Here is a 19,618-nt window from a genome sequence, read left to right on the forward strand (position 1 = left end):
TCCACATGGATGACTGGCTGGTCAAGAGCACATTAAAGGAGGATGCTCTTGAGTCCAAGTAGGGAAAACACATGTACTCTCAAGTCTGCTTAGCAACACTGCGAATACCACTAGACACTTGAAGACTCTGGGAGCTGACACAATACTGGAAGTGGAGCTTCCCTACGTGAAATTTGAGATACTTCCCAGTCACAGGAAGTATTTGAATGTGGGGATAGGCATCCTTTAAGTCCACAGAGCATAGCCAATCGTTTGGCTGAATCATGGGGAGAAGGGTGCCCAGAGAAGCTATCCAGAACTTTTCCTTGACCAGATACAAGTTCAGGCCCCGAGGTCTAGGATGGCATAAGATACTCCCATTTTTTGGGGCACAAGGAAGTACCTGGAATAGAATCCATTCCCTTCTTGCCCTGGTGGAATGGGCTTGACTGCAGTGGCCTTTAGAAGGGAGAGTTCCTGCAAGAACCTCGTTGTGCAGAGCATTGAGATAAGAGGCTCTCACTGGGCAATTTGGAGGATGTTTGCGCCAATAGACAGCATAATCCTGGCAGACAATTTGGAGAACCCACCGGTCAGGGCCAGTAAAGAGCAATCAGAATCATGGTTTTACTTGAGTTTCAACAAAGTCTGCCCCACAAGAGGTATGGGAGGATACACACTGAAGACCTATCCACCAATGAAGGAGGAAGAATGCTAGTCTGGAACAGAAATGAGGGACTTTGTGATTGATGTGGCAAACAGTTCACCAAGGGGATGCCACATGCTCAGAAGATCTCATAGGCAAGGCCCATGTTGAGAGACCACTTGTGCGGTTGCATAATCCGGCTCAGTTTGTCGGCCAGACTATTGTTTATGCCTGCCAGAAAAGTGGATCGAAGGAACATGCCATGTCAGCGAGCCCAACGCTACATCTGGATGGCCTCCTGACACAGAGGGCATGAGCCGGTGCCCCCCTGCTAGTTGGTGTAATACACTGCAACCTGATCGTCCATTTGAATGAGTACAATTTGGTCAGGCAGCTGAGCTCTGAAAGCCTTTACAGCGTTTCAAATAGCCTGGAGATTATCTGGAGATCTGTTGCCTGGGTGGAACAAGCACCTTGAGTGTACAGCCCATCTACATGAGCTCCACACTCCAGGCGAGATGCATCCATTGTCAGAATTTTTTTGTGGCTGAGAAATATGGAAAGGAAGTCCCAGAGTCAATTTAGATCAAATGGTCTACCACAACAGGGAATGAGCACGCTGCGAAGACACTTGGATGACATCTTCCAGGTTCCTTGTGGGCTGGCACCACTGGGAAGCTAGGGTCCACTCAGCAATTCTCATGTGAAGACAAGACATGGGTATCACAAACTGTGGACACCATCTGTCCCTACAACAACAGCATCTGCCGAGAGGTGACCTGCTGAAAGGTTTGAACCCAAGAAACCAGTGCGACTACGGTGTCCGCTCTCGGCCCCAGGAGGAAAGTCCGAACCTTCTGCGTATCAAGCAGGGTTCCAACGAACTCCAATTGCTGGGGAGGGTGTAGATGGGCCTTGGAGTAGTTTAAAACCAACCCTAGCAGCTCAAGCTCCCGAATAGTCCACACAGAGCATTGTCCTCCTACATGCTCTTCATCAGTCAATCTTCAAAATAAGGGAACAAATGGTCTCGAAGCCTGTGTAGTGACACTGCAACTATGCTAGACATTTGGTAAATACCCTGGGAGCTGATGTGAGGACAAAAGGCAACAATGGAAGTATTGTGTACCCAACCAAAACCCTAGATACTTCCGGTGGCGGGAAGTATCGGTATGTGCGTATATGCATCCTTTAAGTTTAGAGAGCATAGCCAATCGTTTTCCTGAATCATGGGTAGAATGGTGCCCAGGGAAACCATCCTGAGCTTTCCTTTGACCAGGAATTTGTACAAGACCCTTAGGTCTAGGATGGGACGCATACTCCCCCAATCTTCTTTTATTTATCACATTTATACCCCACAATTTTCCCACGTTTGCAGGTTCAATGTGGCTTACAATAAACCAAAAAGTCTATCGCCATTTTGCATGAGAAAGTACCAAGAGCTGAAGGAATGAGCTCTTGGTGGGCAATTTGGAGGTGTACGACGGCAACTGAGGGCATATCCTAGACAGACTATTTGAAGAACCCACCAGTCAGAGGTTACAAGGGGCCACCTTTCATGAAAAAACGTCAGCCTCATCCCTGATTGTAAGTCATCCGGCATGGACACTGGGACAACGGCTATGGTCTTCTGGAGCCAGTCAAGAGCTTGTCTCTTGCTTTGACTGGGGAGCAGCAGGGGCCTTAGGCACATGCTGTTGATGAGAACAAGCGTGCTGAGCCTAAGAAGGTGGGCAAGAGGAAGCGGTGTACCTACACCTCTGTAGGTAATAGGTACCCTTCTCAACTTGCCAAAAGACCTCCTAGAGTATGAGGCAGATGCAAAAGGCGCCAAGCGGGGGAGAGAACAGATGGTATTATGTTTCTTGATCTGGTCAGCGACCTCTTCAACCTTCTTTCCAAACATGTTATGTTATTTTTCTTTTTTAATTTGTTGCATTTGCATCCCACATTTTCCCACCTATTTGCAGGCTCAATGTAGCTTACATAGTACCGGAATAGCAATTGCTGTTTCCAGTGTGAACAAATACATTGTGCTGTAGTGGTAGGAAGAAGTTTATATGGCAAAAGCCACAGAATAGTCCTGATGGGAAGAGTATTGTTGTGAACGTACGTGCTTTGGTTTTCATGTGTAGCCAAGGTCGGTCTTTTAGGTTGGTTCGGGATGGTATGCCTTTTTGAACAGAGTGGTTTTTAGCATGTTCCGGAAGTTTAGGTGGTTGTATATCGTTTTCACTGCCTTTGGTAGCGCGTTCCACAGTTGTGTGCTTATGTAGGAAAAGCTGGATGCATAAGTAGATTTGTATTTAAGACCTTTGCAGCTTGGGTAGTGTAGGTAGAGATGCGATCGTGTTGAAATGGAGACGTTTTTGGTCGGTAGGTTAAGTCTATCATGTATCCTGGCGCTTCGCCATAGAGAATTTTATGAACCATGGTGCAGATTTTAAAGGCAATGTGTTCTTTGATTGGGAGCCAGTGTAGTTTTTCTCAGAGGGGTTTTGCACTTTCGAATCGTGTTTTTCCAAATATGAGTCTGGCTGCTGTGTTTATCCCCCTGGCATAGGGTATCCGCCAACAGCTGCTGAACCGCAGGTTCCAAGTCATAGACATGAAGCCATGAGAGTTTGCGCATTGCTGTACTTTGGGCAGAGATCCTGGATGCCACATCAAAAGTGTCGTAGGCACCCCTGGCCAAGAACTTACGATACGCTTTCTACATGGCCAATTGGTGAAGCGACTCAGCTTGCTCCAAAGAGAGAAAGTCAGCCAAATCTAGCATCTTGAACACCGAGTCTGCAAGTAGACACTTGTGAAGAGCTGGTATGATTGTATACGTGACAAGAACATAGAGGCCTGAAACATTTTCCTTCCAAAAGTGTCCAAGGTTCTAGTTTCTCTGCCCGGGAGTGCAGAAGCATAGTCCCTAAAACTATTGGCCCTTTTGAGGGCGGATTCAACCACAAGGGACTGATGAGGCAACTGAGGCTCATCAAAACAAATGGTGCTGTGAATCTGGTACACGGTATCGATCTTCCTGGATAGTGCCAGGCCAGACAGATAGGACCAAGTTCCGCACGAGAATGTCCTGCAGAATCTCGTGCAGTGGTCCAGTCACAGCACAATCCTCCCAGCACCGCGCTTCTCGGGTGCTGAATCCCTTGGCTCCCCCGGAGCTCCCGGCACAGTGCATCGAGGAGGATCTATGCTGATGCCCATGCTTCTTGGCCTTCGCCCAAAGCCGGTCATCGAGGCTCTTCCATGCTGACTAGGATGACGTTGAATCCTCATGTCGCCTCAGTGTCAGAACCGATGTAGGTTGGTACCGGGAGCCCTGCACAGCAGTCAGAATTAAGGTAGGTGGAGATCCACTCGTCGCACAACTGCTCCCAGTATCCACAGGTATAGCAGTCATATGTAATGATGCAACACTTGACATCGATGCAGACGTCAATGCTGACATTGAGGATTCAGACCAGGCTCCAAAAATCCACTCCCACTGAGTCTCTTTGGCCAATTGGGTCCTTTTCTTCATACAAAAACACAAGACATAATTAAAAGGACTATGGTCAGGCCCAAGGCACTGAAGACACTAAAAATGGGAGTTCTTGCCAGAGACAGTCCAACTGCACCAAGTACAGAGCTTGAAGCCACTGGGAATGTGAGTGGACATGGAAGGAAAAACCTCCACAGCCAAATCAAATGAAGTGATGGTGCCACAAAAAGGAGCAAGGCACCAGAGAAAAAAAAAAAAAAAAAAAGAGTGGGCGAACCCAGCCAAAGTCAAGGTCTAAAAGCGGCCTAATGATGTGGGAAACAAAGGAAACTTAAAAAGTGGGAAAAAGAGAAACTAAAACAATAAGGGAAAGGCAAAAGGTAACCCAAACACTGGAACACAAAAAAACACAGCAAAAAAAAAAAAAAAATCACCACAAAGGCAATGAAAAAGCTTTTGGATCAAGCTGTGAAAAGCAGAAGAGAAACGCAACCACTCTTCACTGCAAAAAAAAAAAAAAACAACTGCAGTAACTGCACTCTCGCAGCAGGCAGAAAAGCACTTGCACATACACAGTGGAGCTTGTCTCGTGCTCCACAAAGCTCTTTGTAGAGAATTCAAGGCCTGCTTGTCCTTGGAGAAATGGATTCATACCTCCACAAAAAACAGGAGAGGTCAGGGACAGAGCAGGAGAGGAGTGTGTTTAGGAGTGGGGAGCAGTTACAGGCCAGGTCAGGTTGGAGGTGTACTCACATTCCCAGTGATATAACAGGAGTTAAAATCCAAGAAATACAAGTGTGATGGATCAAAGCAAGAGAGAGCAGTACCTGATGGGATTGAAGTCCAATGATAGAAGAGTAGGCCTGGATGGTGACAAAGATCTCTGGCTGGTAGACTATGTCTGAACCCGGGATATGGAAAGCACGGATCAGTCCATTTAAACAGCGTGATAAGGCATGGAAGACTTCATCAAATATTATCTCCCCTGTTGAATCATCCTTAACAAGCATAACATTAGGTATTAGAGAATTTACGGCAAGCCAAATGAAGGAAAGTTAAACAAATGCTGACATTTCTTCATAAGGCTGGTGATCCAGCCACAGAATTGGTCCCTCTCCACTGTAAAGTAACCTCAGCCATCCTGAAGTCTTTCATATTTTAACTATTAGATCCCAACTTAAACTTTTTGTGTATTAAGGGAAAAAGGGCCAGTTTACTTGGCCAAGACACTTACAATGTACTTGCATTCATCACAGAAAGTCCACTGAACATGTAGAAGCAAAGCATACACTATGAAGCACTATTTGTGTTCCTATATAGCAAAGGTATATAGGATTATAATATCTGATGCTAACCTGACTTCAGAAATGCAGACCTAGCTTCTTCCATCTTTCAATGCAAAGCCTATTATTTCCTGAAGCTGCGGCCTTGCAAACAGGTGAAGACAAGGGTCCCAATGTGCTGGAATAATAAGGTTATCATCAGCATTAATGTCATGGCCAGAACAGCCAAGGACTCTTAGACACTGTGGCTGGCAGGTCACACACATTATTTATGAAACCCTGGCTTCTTCTCAAAGTCACTCCTTCAGTGTGGTTCCAGTGAGACAATGCCCTTGAAGCCATAATATTTGGGGTAAACAAAGTTATGTGTGCATCACCCCCAAAGCCAGAATGTATGTCATCAGCACAGCTGCAGCCCATGATTTCTGTATAAAAAGGGGCTCTTATCTGATGCAAGGGTTGCTGTGTTGACGTTCCATTAAAAGAGCAGACCTGAGCTGAACCCAACAGACCATCTGAGGAACGTGCTGCCATTTAGAGGCATCAAGTTGTATGCTTGCTTATGTACTTTTGTACACATGCTGTGGGTTCAAAGTGACTCTTTTGCTCAGGAGTCTAATTAGGGCTTTATGGGCGTTTACTCTAAGCTGTTTCTAAGATTAGACGTCCTGTGTCTTTATTCTTGCCTTCTTTGCACATTATCTTTGTTGCTCTTGTAAATAAATGCATACTTCATTTTTACAATACTTGGTTGCGGAGATAGTTCTTTCTATTATTTAGGGCACAGTAAGCTTGGGTCTAAGGGTAAGAGGGTAACACATTTGCTTCGGACACTTCACTCACTAAGGCAGGTATCACCAAAAACCTGTTAGTATTTAGGCTACTTGTCAGGTATCCTAATAACACCCCAAACGGGTTGTATCTATATGCACTCGCAGAAATAACCAGAGTAAAGAATTTGGAAGAGCTCAAATCACAGCACAAGCTTTCTTGACAGTGACCTCCACTTGGTGGAACAGCCTCTCAAGTGAGATGAGGCTGAAAACCAGTTAACTTGAGGTTCACCTATGAAGAGATTTCCCCTCCCCCCAGCAAAGTTGGCAGGGCTCACAGGCTCTACGAGCTGAGGGCAGAACTGGTAGCATGGTACAACAAACTCCAAATGGGACCCACTATTCCCTCTCCCCAAACTGCTCTCCTCAGTGATCCAAAATGTCCACTATAGTTCGCCTCTTGAAAAGTTTAGGGATCCCTGAGTTAGGGTTGTGTAGGTGTTTGGAATAGGATGGCGTTTCCTCAGCAATTTGTATATTTCTTTATATTTAATACCCAACTTATAGAATGCTTAACCCATGTAGTTCAAAGCAAATAACAATTAGCAAAAGTATAATGGAACAAGTACAATTAACCGTCTACTTCCCTACCCCACTATGGTACTCAACCCATGGTGCTGGAGAAAAAAAAAGTTACAACTTATTAAATGAAAGACCACAGCCCCCTAGGTAACAATATATCAAAATAAGCCTCCCACACTTTTAGAAAACAAACTTAAAGGAACCCCTTGCTTCCTTCGCCTCCCACGTGGCAAGTAAATGAACTTGGTTCTGCCAATGCCAAAAGAACAGGAAATGTGGCGAGACTCAATATACACTTCTGGGCAATCAATGTAAGCTTACGCAACAATAAAGTATGTTCCTTAGAAGCACCCGAAAGGCTCCTGGCTGATCCAAAACCAACAGTTCCACTGAGTCGTGAATGGCAGCTTTTGTAGGTAGGTTTATTTCTTACTCTTTTGTTTCCAGTGATTTTCTTTGCTTACGAAATGCGGTCTCTCATTGGGGAGCAGAGGAGCTACTGATTTTCAAGTTCAACTGTTGACCTAATGGATGCCTAATGCTTATCTGGTTATTGCTGTGCTATGTTTTCATCCGGGTGGCTTGGAACTTGAAGTTGCCAATAGGATGTATTATTAACCAACATTTTTAAAAGACAACAGCTTCCATCAGCATTTTTGTGAGAACTATTATTTATTGACTGCTTGAAGACATAGCTGTCGCTTGCACCTTTGGGACATGGTGATCACTTCATATAGGAGCCTTATCTTGGACAATACTTTATGTGCTTTGAGCAATGGGTTTAGCGATTACATCTAACAGTGGAATGTATGAATATGAAGTATGAATGTGGTAGGAGTGATATGTGTATATTAATAAACATTTTGGATATTGTTTCAATAAGCGTCTGGAGTATTTATATTTAAACACTAGTGGAACCATGCCCGTTTCCTCAACAATGAAACGGGCCCTAGGAAGGCTGTCATGTAAGCTTTTTTTTTCTCTCTCCCCTGCCCTCCCCTCCATGTCCAGCAATTCTTTCCTCCCCTCCATGTCCAGCGATTCTCCTATTCCCTGCCCTCCCATCCGTGTCCCGCGATTCTCTCCTCTACTGTCCTCCCATCCCATCCATGTCCATCAATTCTCCTCTGCTCTGCCCTCCCCTTCCTCCCCTCGATGTCCCGTGATTCTCTCCTCCCCTCGATTTGTACCTGGACGTTCTCTGGCTGGCTGGCACTGGCTTCGGTCCATAACATCCCTCCTGATGTCAGCTCGCCTCCAGTGTTCCCTTCCCTCTCACTGTTCCGCCCTCTGACGTCATTACGTCTTGATGCGAGGGCGAAGTGAGGGGGAATGGAACGCTGGAGGCTGGCTGACGTCAGGAGATGTTACGAACCCAGGCAGCCAGGAGATGTTACGAACCCAGGCAGCCAGACATGAAACGTTGGAGGTGCAAATTATTATATAGGATATTTGTGATTAAAATTTAACTGCCAGACCCTCGACAATTCTTCTAGTGTTTGGAGATCCCTTCTCATTGTTTCTATTCCCTCCAGGGTATCCACTCTATTGGCTATCTTCATGTCATACACAAAAAGGCAAACTTTTCCTTCCAACCCTTCAGCAATATCTCCCACAAATACATTAAATGGAATCAGCCCGGATCCAAGATGGCTGCACGCACCTAAGACTAGCTGTGGTCCTCTTTTCCGCTTACTGTCAACAATGCCTAAAAGACGAGGCAGGACAGCAGTCCAAGCTTCCCCGCTGCCAGCCCCATTAGCTGCTGGACCGATAAACCGTTTCCTGAGGACCCAGAGGCCTGGCCAGGAGATTGGGAGCGGTCCCATAGTGGACGCCGGCTTGCAGGAGGATTCAGCATTCCCTGGGCTGGAAACAACGCACAGCCCCGATAGCAGAGCTCCGTCCCCGCAACCGCAAAGTATTAGCTCTCTCCTCTTGGGATCAACGGGGTTGCCGCCAGGGTGGGGTTCAGGCCCAGAATCAAGTGAAGCTCCACTTCATCGAAATGAGAAGGGGGTAGAGGGGCTATCGATGCCCCTTAGAGAGAATGACTCTGCAATTCTAGAAGCGGATGTGCAAGGTACGGAACAGAAGGCGGCTCCTGAACCAAAGGTGATAGTGCCCCCAGAATTGCTTTCAAAACTAGCAGAGGTAGCTCTTGATTCATTGTGGGACTTAGTTTCCCAATTGGGACAAACTTTTCTTTTACAAACAAATAATGTCTTACAGAAAATTTCCCTAATTGAACTGAGAATAGAAAAAAATGAAATTGAAATTAAATCTTTGACTGAACGCTTTGATTGTGCTGAAAAGAATTTAACAAAACTAGAAAATATACAAACTTTAATGGTTAAAGACATCTCCAATCTAAGATATGTCTGAAACGTTAGAAAATTATATGAGAAACCATAATCTCAGGTTTATTAATTTTCCAAGGGTCACAATAGTGAAACTACTGGAAATGCTAAAACGTTACTTGCCAGAAATATTAGGAATTTCTGAAGAAAATTTGCCTCCTTTTACGAAAGTATATTATTTGCCAAGGAAGGAATTAAATCACCAACAACAAGAAAATGCCACTGATGTTTCTGCTCTTTTGGATACCTCAGATTCTGAACTAGCCACGGCGGCAACATTGGTAGCTACTGTGGCTTTGCTACCTGATAAACAGTGACTTTTCCGCATGTTCTTTAAGAATAGAGAGAAACTATTTCTGGGTTTAAAAATTCTTCTATTTCCTGATGTTTCGAGGGAAACTCAGCGAAGGCGGAAACAATTTCTGATTTTGAAACCTGCTGTTTTGCAAATGGGGGGTACATTTTACTTAAGGTTTCCTTGTAAATGTATAATAAGATATAACACAACTAAATATGTGTTCATCGAACCTTCTCATTTATCATCTTTTGTTGCGTCAAAAAGATCTTGAGGAGTTTAAAATAAATTTACCAGTCCACTTTAGATGTAAATTTTGACTTAAAGAATTGTTGCTTTATATTCCTCCCCTTGTAATAATCTTGGATTCCAAATAATGTGGACTTGAATGTTAAGTTGCATGTAATATCATTTAATATTTCTTATAATATTTTGATTGTTAAACACTTTTCTGTACAAGTGTAAATCCTTGGCATAATGATTTAAATTTATAAATTTAAAAAAAAAATGGAATCAGCCCCAGCACCGACCCCTGAGGAACTCTACTGCTCACCTTCCTTCCTTCCTTCCTTCCGAGCGGATTCCATTTATCACCACCCTCTGCCACCTGTCGGTCAACCAGTTTCCTATCCAGTTTACCACTTTTGGTCCTAAGATCAGCCCTCTCAGCTTATTCATGAGTCTTCTGTTGGGGACCGTATCAAAGGCTTTGCTGAAACCCAAGTAGATTATATCTAGCGCATGTCCTTCATCCAATTCTTTCGTCACCCACTCAAAAAATATAGCAGAATTAGAAAAGGTTCAAAGAAGAGCGACCAAAATGATAAAGGGGATGGAACTCCTCACATATGAGGAAAGGCTAAAGAGGTTAGGGCTCTTCAGCGTGGAAAAGAGATGGCTGAAGGGAGATAGAACTGAAGTCTACAAAATTCTGAATGGTGTAGAACGAGTAGAAGTGAATCAATTTTTTACTACTTCCAAAAGTACAAAGTCTAGGGGACACGCAAGAAAACTACATAGAAATACTTTTAAAACGAACAGGAGGAAATATTTTATCATGGAAAGAATAGTTAAGATCTGGAACTAATTGTCGGAGGACGTAGTAACAGCAGTTAGCGTATCTGAGTTTATTTATTTATTTTGCTGTGCTTATATCCCACAATTTCCCACCTCTGGCAGGCTCAATGTGGCTTACAACAGTTGAATAACAAACAGACAGGGTACAATAAACGGAAAGGGGTAAGCAGGACAGTAAGTTAGAGAAAAATAGATGGGTCAGTCCAGGATAGCAGTGTCAGTCCATACTGGTGGCTTCCTGAAATTAATGAGGGCGAACAGGATCTTTGGGGTAGGCTTGCTCAAATAAGCAGGTCTTAAGCAATTTCCTAAAGGCCAGGTTTGGACAAGTTCCTAGAGGAAAAGTCCATAGTCTGTTATTGAGATGGAAAAGGGGGAAGCCACTGCTTGCGCTGGGATTGGTAACATGGAATGTTGCTACTATTTAGGTTTCTACCAGGTACTTGTGACCTGGATTGGCCACTGTTGGAAGTAGGATTCTGGGCTAGATGGATTATTGGTCTGACCCAGTAAGGCAATTAACTTCTTACCTGAAGAAACTCAACAATCCTGCAGTGCCTTATGCTTTACAATACAGAGACAATTATTCTAAGACTTGTACTGTAATTAAGGACATGTTCAGGCATGCCTGTCTGAACAAGTACGTAAGTATTGCCACACTGGGACAGAGCAAAGGTCCATCAAGCCCAGCATCCTGTTTCCAACAGTGGCCAATCCAGGTCACAAAAACCTGGCAAAATCCCAGAAAAGCTCAATACATTTTACGATGCTTATCCTAGAAATAAGCTGTGGATTTTCCCAAGACAATTTAATAATGGTCTATGGACTTTTCCTTTAGGAAGCCGTCCACTTCAGACCCTTTTTAAACCCCGCTAAGCAAACCGCATTTACCACATTCTCTGTTAACGAATTCCAGAATTTAATTACACGTTTAGTGAAGAAAACTTTTCTCCAATTCATATTAAATTTACAACTTTGTAGCTTCATCGCATGCCCCCAGTCCTAGTATTTTTCAAAAGAGTAAACAAATGATTCACGTCTACCCATTCCACTCCACTCATTATTTTATAGACCTCTATCATATCTCCCCTCAGCCATCTCTTCTCCAAGCTGTAAAGCCCTAGACGCTTCAGCCTTTCCTCATAAGGAAGTTGTCCCATCCCCTTTATCATTTTCGTCGCCCTTATCTGTACCTTTTCTAATTCCACTATATCTTTTTTGAGATGTGGTGACCAGAATTGAACACAATATTCAAGGTGCGGTTGCACCATGGACCGATACAAAGGCATTATAACGTCCTTACTTTTGTTTTCCATTCCTTTCCTAATAATACCTAACATTCTATTTGATTTCTTAGTCACCGCAGCACACTGAGCAGAGCATTTCAACGTATCATCAACAAAGACGCCGAGATCCCTTTCTTGGTCGGTGACTCCTAACATGGAACCTTGCATTGCGTAGCTATAGTTCGGGTTCCTCTTTCCCACATGCATCACTTTGCACTTGCTCACATTCAACGTCATCTGCCATTTACACGCCCAGTCTCCCAGTCTCGTAAGGTCCTCTTGTAATTTTTCACAATCCTCTTGCGATTTAACGACTTTGAACAACTTTGCATCATCACCAAATTTAATTACCTCACTAGTTACTCCCATCTCTAGATGACTTATATTTTAAAAAGCAGCAGTCCCAGCACAGACCCCTGGGGAACCCCATTATCTACCCTTCTCAATTGAGAATACTGACCATTTAACCCTACTCTCTGTTTTCTATCCTTTAACCAGTTTTTAATCCACAATAGGACACTACATCCTATCCCATGACTCTCTAATTTCCTTTGGAGTCTTTCATGAGGTACTTTGTCAAATGTCTTTTGAAAATCCAGATACATGATATCAACTGTCTCACCTTTATCCACGTTTGTTCACCCTTCAAAGAAGTACATAAGTAATGCCATACTGGGAAAAGACCAAAGGTCCATTGAGCCCAGCATCCTGTCCCCGACAGTGGCCAATCCAGGTCAAGGGCATACTGATGAGGCAAGATTTCCCTTCATTAAATCTCATTTGTCTCATTAATCCTTGCTTTTGAACATGCTGTGTAATTTTGTTCTTTATAATAGTCTCTACCATTTTGCCCGGCACCAACATCAGGCTCACCGGTCTATAATTTCCCGGATCCCCTCTGGAACTTTTTTAAAATATCGGTGCTACATGGGCTACCCTCTAATCTTCCGATACCACGCTTGATTTTAAAGATAATTTACATATTACTAACAATAGTTCCGTCAGTTAATTTTTCAATTCTATCAGTACTCTGGGAGGAATACCATCCGGTCCACGAGATTTGCTACTCTTCAATTTGTCAAATTGCCCTATTACATCCTCTACATTTGTAGAGATTTCATTCACTTTCTCTAAATTGTCAGCTTCGAATACCATTTCTGGCACCGGTATCACTCCCAAATCTTCCTCGGTGAACACCGAAGCAAAGCATTCATTTAATCTCTCCGCTATGGCTTTGTCTTCCCTGATCGCCCCTTTTACCCCTCGGTCATCTAGTGGTCCAACCGATTCTTTTGCCAGCTTCCTGCTTTTAATATACCTAAAAAATTTCTTACTATATGTTTTTGTCTGCAATGCAATCTTTTTTTCAACGTCCCTCTTTATCAGCACTTTGCATTTGACTTGACATTCCTTTTGTTGTTTCTTATTGTGCCCGAATATCAACTAATACAATACAAAGTATTCTTGGGTCAAAATGGCCCCTCAAGATTGAGCCAGACTCAAATGAACCTGAATTTGGGGGAAATTCCCAGAACTCATGTCAAAAGACAGATTGGAGCCCTGAATTCTAAGAAATGCAGCTAGAATGATATCAAAGAGATTCTTTTGGTTTCAACAGCCAATCAACTTCTGAACTGTCATCAGAACAACAGACATTACTGGTATGAGAAATGATCGCTAGATGGGATTTTATTTTCCATGTTCTTATCCTGACCCTTCTCTTAGCCTCTTGAACCTCATCTGACTTTCACCTGATCTTCTATCAACTCATTGAACACTTGAGCCTTCCCAAGCAAGCACTGCCTTCAAGACCCTGCTTTTTCCGACATCCACGAGAGACACTGTCAACACATGCATGCTGCATAGTCAAACATTGTGACCGCTTGTTGGTGACAGATTTGGCAGTTGCCAATAAGGTAAAGTTTGCATTTGTACTAACTAATTTCTGATGTGTGTGTTTTAGTTTCAAAGAACCTTATTTCCTATATGTCATTTTTCCATTCTTGTAAATACTTTATACTGTATATAAACATATTATAAACATATGTATTATTCTTTTTTCAGATACGTGTTTTTATGGTTCATCAGTACATAGATAAAGGAGTGAGAACTCAGGATTGCTTATAGGAGGCATGTTTTCATAAAGATAGTTCTAGAGTGCTAACAAAAATATTCCTTGCACACTCTACCTAATTATCATATTGCTCCTACAGTTACTATCGTACTATTCCTAAGATGTGGTGGCAGAGCAGATGTTTTGGCATGCAGTAAACACAATTCAAATGCCAGGGATGTGCCATTGCTTTCTCCACTAGTTTATTGATAATTTAACGGTCCATGACTTTTTATACCTTAGTGACAGTGAGGATGGCCTAAATCTTGTGTTCCTGGGCAACTCACTTAAACCTCCATACCCACTAGGGCCAGAGAAAATACCAGCATATAACATGTACAGTCATGCGTATGTGTAAGTAGAATCATAGTAATGATTAGTAGTAGTAGGTGTCAGATTATGACTGCATTGATTGCACAGAAAAAGACTGTATTTACTAATGTTTATATATGCAATGGGTATATCTCATGTTCATGTATTATTTATGTATTATTTTGTACTGAATTTGTTGCATAAGTACATAAGTATTGCCACACTGGGACAGACCAAAGGTCCATCAAGCCCAGCAACCTGTTTCCAACAGTGGCCAATCCAGGTTACAAAACCCTGGCAAGATCCTGAAAAAGTTCAATATATTTTATGCTGCATATCCCAGAAATATATTACTTTCTTTTATGTAATTTTCTTTATTCCAATGTTGGAAACAGATTTAGCTACTGAAAGCTATGGCCTCCTAAACCAAAGGCAGAATTCAATTCACTTCTGAGCTCACAGCTCCCAATTCCTTCCCTTCAGAGCCCAAACCTCACAACAATTCCCATCTCAACACTTCCCCTTAGAGCTCTACATGCCCAAAGATTTTCGTGTTATCTCACTAGCTTCACTGAGAACCCAGACCCACTAAGGATCAACTATTACCAGACCATTCAGAAGCATCTACACTGTGCTAATACAGCAGCTAAACTTTCTGCCATATTTAATGATCAGGAAGGAATTATTTTACCATTCCAATAATGGCTACAGATTTCTACTCCTGCATTACTCCATAAAGAGCTGTTAATAACTTAGGAGATGGCTGTACTTGATGAAATTTAGTCTCCTTTCAATTTAGCCAAGCTTGTCACTGTAAGCTCACCACAATCCCTGTAGATGGGCTCAGGTCCAACTCAATAACAAAGCGGTACTGCCGAGCAAGGAATGTAACTTGTGAAGACGGCAGCAGCAGATATTGCTTCGGCCCCATAGGCTCATCCATCTGCCATCCATTTGGCAAAACACTGACAACATCTACCTCCTTATCCGACGTCAACTGCAAAAAAAAAAGGGGTGAGGGGTAATAAAGTGAGAAAACCAGAGAGACAAGGAAAAAGGAAAAGCCTGACTATACAAGCTTAACATCTACTACTATCTCCTAAGGAATCTGTCTATTAAAGTTGCAGATCCTGTACAGGCCAGGCCCACACACTTTGATTATCTGACTCAAGCTCCCCTGCCCTACCCTACAGGACAAGAAGCACACAAGTGGGTTGAAGTAGCAAATCTTGGCACTAATAGAAAATACCAAGTAATGTGACCTAAGATATTGGTACTCAAGTAGCATAAATTGTTCTTGCTCCTCAGTGCAGTCTGCATCATTTATAGATGCTTACTGTAATGTGGCATATGATATTGGTACTCAGGTAGCATGCATCATTCTTGCACACAGTGATGCCTTTTGGAATGAAAAATGCCCCTGGAACATTCCAATGCTTGGTCAATCGTGTCAGATGGATTCCAGGAGCACGCTAGGGCCTATCTTGATGAAACTGCTGTGTACAGTCAGACGTGAGAATCATTTCCTGGTCGCCAGAGTGTGAAGTGGCCTTTCAAACATTGAAGACTGCATTAGCTACCGCTCCAGTACTAGCTGCACCGGATTACCATCAAAGATTTGTGGTACAGACTGTTACATTGTAAGCTCTGTGGAGCAGGGACTGTCTCTTCATGTTCAAGTGTACAGCGCTGCGTACGTCTAGTAGTGCTATAGAAATGTTAAGTAGTAGTAGACTGATGCCTCGACACAGAAATCATAGATTTATCACCCTCCTACAGGCAACAACTAATTGATTTACCTTCACGTAATACAGTAAAAACATCTAGAGAATACCTCACACTCCATTATCCAAACTGTAAATGTCTTTCATACAAATCAGTCCTAGTTGCAAGCTTCACATATCAGAGTACCAAACTTTGGAATTCTCTACCCAAGCAATTAAGGTACTTAGAAGATTATCTGAGATTCCGTAAATTACTAAAGGCTTTTCTATTAAAGTTTATGTTTGTTTAAAACTTGATATATCACTAGCATGTTGATTATCTGAGTGTAATATGCTTGTTAACGGTTAGCTGAGTCCTTTTGGAGGGAGGGTGGGCAGTGGGGGGGGGGGGATTGTCAGAGGGGGGGGAAGGGAAGGGGGAAAAAAATGGTATAAACGAAAAAATTTGAAGTTACGTGATGTTAATATTTGAATGATGAAACTGATAATCACCACAATGGAGAAACTCTTACAAGATTTTTTGTACTTACCATAGAATAGCACTTATTTGATGTTTGTGCAATGTATGTTATGTTACGTTATGTTTCATTGAACAATAAAGACTTCTTTCAAATAAAAAAAAAAAAACTTGATATATCACCTTTACGTTGCAATAGGTCAAAGAAGTTAACAATGTAAATATTAAACACAAAATCAAAGAAAAGGAAAGCCATATAATAAAGGAAAGAAACCATTCACTCAAATACAATAAAATAAAAAATGGTTAAAATCATAGACACAAGCAAAAGACAATAAACTAATGTTGCCTTCTCTCCTATCTGTTTCAACATAACCAATACGCTTGCCTAGCTTCATGACAAACACACAATTATTCCTCGTATGTTATCATTATAATTAATTATCTGACTTATCATATTTTTTTTAACTTAATGAAGTGTTTATTAAAGTTTGGGAGAAATAAAAAAAAAATATACACTTGAGTGACAACACAGTACAGTGTCAACCCCATCTCAAAATTAGCTCCAATTATCATAATAAAACTCTCCCAAGGCACAAGTAACAACACACACTAAACTTCCAGATCTATCTGAAAGAAGTACAAATATCCAGCCCCTCCCCAACAAAAAAAAGGGGGGGGGGAAGAACCCCCCCTCACCCCCAACCACGACCATCAACACGAACAATTAGAAACAAAAGGGTGCCAAATAGCTTCCTATTTAGATAGCATTTTACAACGTTGGGCCCAGAGCCTCTCCATTTCCCAAATGTACCACAGCTTATGTTTAAATATTTTTATTGGTGCAATAATAAACAAACACAATGCTGTCCTTGGAGAAACACTTCATACACCACTAAAGTCATCTCATGATGGTAGAATACAACTCAGTGCAAATACATTTTTACTTTTACCCCCCTCCCGCCTCCCCCCCCCCATCCCCTTGAACAACTCAACTCCCCCCACCTCCCCTCCCCTCTATGTCGCACTTAAGAATTCAAAATTCTACTACGCGCTACTGCAGTCAATGAGTCCCAGAAGGGGGACCAGACTTGGCAAAGCCTGTCTCCTTGTGGCGAGGATAGGTCTTCTATTCCCCTACGCTCCAAAGCGCCGAGGTGTATCATGTTAGATCGCCAGTGTTGCAGTGTAGGCGGGTCACCGGTTATCCACTGTTGAAGAATCGATTTCTTTCCAACCAGGATTGTTTTTTTCAAGAAGCATCTAAGGCCCCGAGGAGCAAACGGGGACACCCTGAACACCTCAAATAACTGAGATGGAGTTGGTTTCCAAACAACCCCCCAGAGCCCAGACACATGCTGACAGACCTGGCGCCAAAACCCAAGGATCCTCGGGCACCTCCAAAACATATGTCCTAGGTCAGCTGGGGATTGGGCGCACTTCTTACACCTGTCTTCCGTCCCCATTGATGCCCTATGTGCTCTATGAGGTGAAATATACATCCGCATCAAAAATTTATAATGTGTTTCTTGCAACGTCACATTCTCCGTCAGTCTTTGGGTTCCCAAGAGACAAACCTTTACCGTTTCCATCTGGAGGTTTGTCGCTAGCTCTTTACTCCAGCAATTGGTTAATTTACCATATTCCACCTCACCCAGATGTTCCCGCAGGGAAGCATGATAGTATTTGAGAGGGACCCTTAATTGTGCGTCCAACCCCAATATGGTAACTAATTGTTCCCACACCTGCGCTGTCATAGTGGGGGCCGGCAGGGATCTCAGATAATGGCGCAGCTGGAACATAGAAAAGAAATTTAGTCCCTTAACCCCATACTCCAACTGCAGTTCTACCTGAGATTTTAGTGTGCCATCCTCATTATATAGCTGGTATAAATACTTTAAGTTTTTTGTGCCCCACATGGCAAAATCTGCCGAAGTGGTACCCGCATGAAGTCTCTGTTACCCTGGATTGGCAGCAGCGGAGAGGACTCTGCCGATAAGCCATAAAACCTACAGGCCCACCTCCAAGCTTTCCTCAGAGGCATAAGTATTGGTGCAAAAGCCGGAGGTGTCCGCAGTTTCCCCGGCGCCGCGTGCAACCAGGCACTAAAGTGCTCCGGGGCAAACAGCTTCGTCTCAGCCCCAGTACATGAGAAGTAAGACGATCCCCGGAACCAATCCGTGAGGTGACGCATGTTACTGGCAATTGAAAGGAGTCTGATACTCAACAGCCCCAAACCCCCCCCCCCCCCCCGATCTCGGTAAAAAGAGCTGAGACGCTCGCATACGCGATTTCTTACCCTGCCATATGAACCTCGCTACCAACCGTGTCACCCACTGGTCGTCCTTCTGCGACAGGCAGAGCGGCACCATTTGTAGCACATAAGTCCACTTAGGCACCAATATCATGTTATATAGTGCAATTCTTCCCATGAGGGACAACGGGAGCGAGTGCCAACCCCGCAGTGCGTGCCGTATACTTTGCCGAAGCGGTTCAATATTCACGTCATACAAATCAGATAAATCAGCAGGGATTAGTACTCCCAGATATTTTAAGGGCCCCGTAGACCACGTAAGGGGAAACTCTCCCTCCCATGTCTCCCTAATCGAGCTCTGCACTGGGAACGCCACTGACTTCTGTAGGTTAAGGGTAAACCCCGAAAAGAAGCTAAATTCTCCTATAGTATCCAGGAGGTGCGGCAACGACCTGCAGGGGCGTGTCAAGGTCAACAGAATATCGTCTGCGAATGCCAAAGTTTTCACTGATAGGGAGGGCATCTCAACTCCCGCAATCCCAGGGTCTCTTTGAATCGTGCACAATAGAGGTTCCAGATAAAGCAAAAACAACAACGGTGAAAGTGGACACCCCTGCCTCGTCCCCCTCGCTATCGGGAACGTGGCGGAACGAGTTCCATTTACTAATATAGCAGCCTGGGGGTGGAAATACAGGGCCGCAATTGCGTGTGCAAACCAGCCCTTTAAGCCCACGTAGTCGAGAACTCCAAACAAGTAATCCCAGCGTACTTTATCAAACGCCTTTTCGGCGTCGAGACTCACAAAAAGCAAGGGTTCTTGTGACAGTTGGCTATAGGCCACAGCCATGCAAACTTTACAGACATTAATAGAGGAATGTCTGCCCCTCACAAATCCCACCTGTCCCTCTCCCACCAATGTGGTCATATGTGGGCTTAGCCTCTCCACTAACACCCTAGCTAAGATTTTGAGATCCACGTTAAGGA

The 19,618-nt window shown here is 43.4% G+C and overlaps 1 protein-coding gene across 6 annotated transcripts in view; it reads right to left on the reverse strand.

The window, feature by feature from the left end:
- SZT2 (SZT2 subunit of KICSTOR complex) overlaps positions 1 to 19,618 on the reverse strand; it is a 484,798-nt gene that overhangs the window by 450,658 nt on the left and 14,522 nt on the right. For all 6 annotated transcript variants that reach the window (XM_030207429.1, XM_030207428.1, XM_030207430.1 and 3 more), the window contains exons 2-3: positions 15,023 to 15,196; positions 4,946 to 5,116 (exon numbers count right to left, since the gene is read on the reverse strand). In XM_030207429.1, coding sequence (XP_030063289.1) covers positions 4,946 to 5,116; positions 15,023 to 15,196 — 345 coding nt within the window. The remainder of the gene's footprint in view (positions 1 to 4,945; positions 5,117 to 15,022; positions 15,197 to 19,618) is intronic.

Source organism: Microcaecilia unicolor, chromosome 6 (genome assembly GCF_901765095.1).
Source record: "Microcaecilia unicolor chromosome 6, aMicUni1.1, whole genome shotgun sequence".
Taxonomy (NCBI): domain Eukaryota; kingdom Metazoa; phylum Chordata; class Amphibia; order Gymnophiona; family Siphonopidae; genus Microcaecilia; species Microcaecilia unicolor.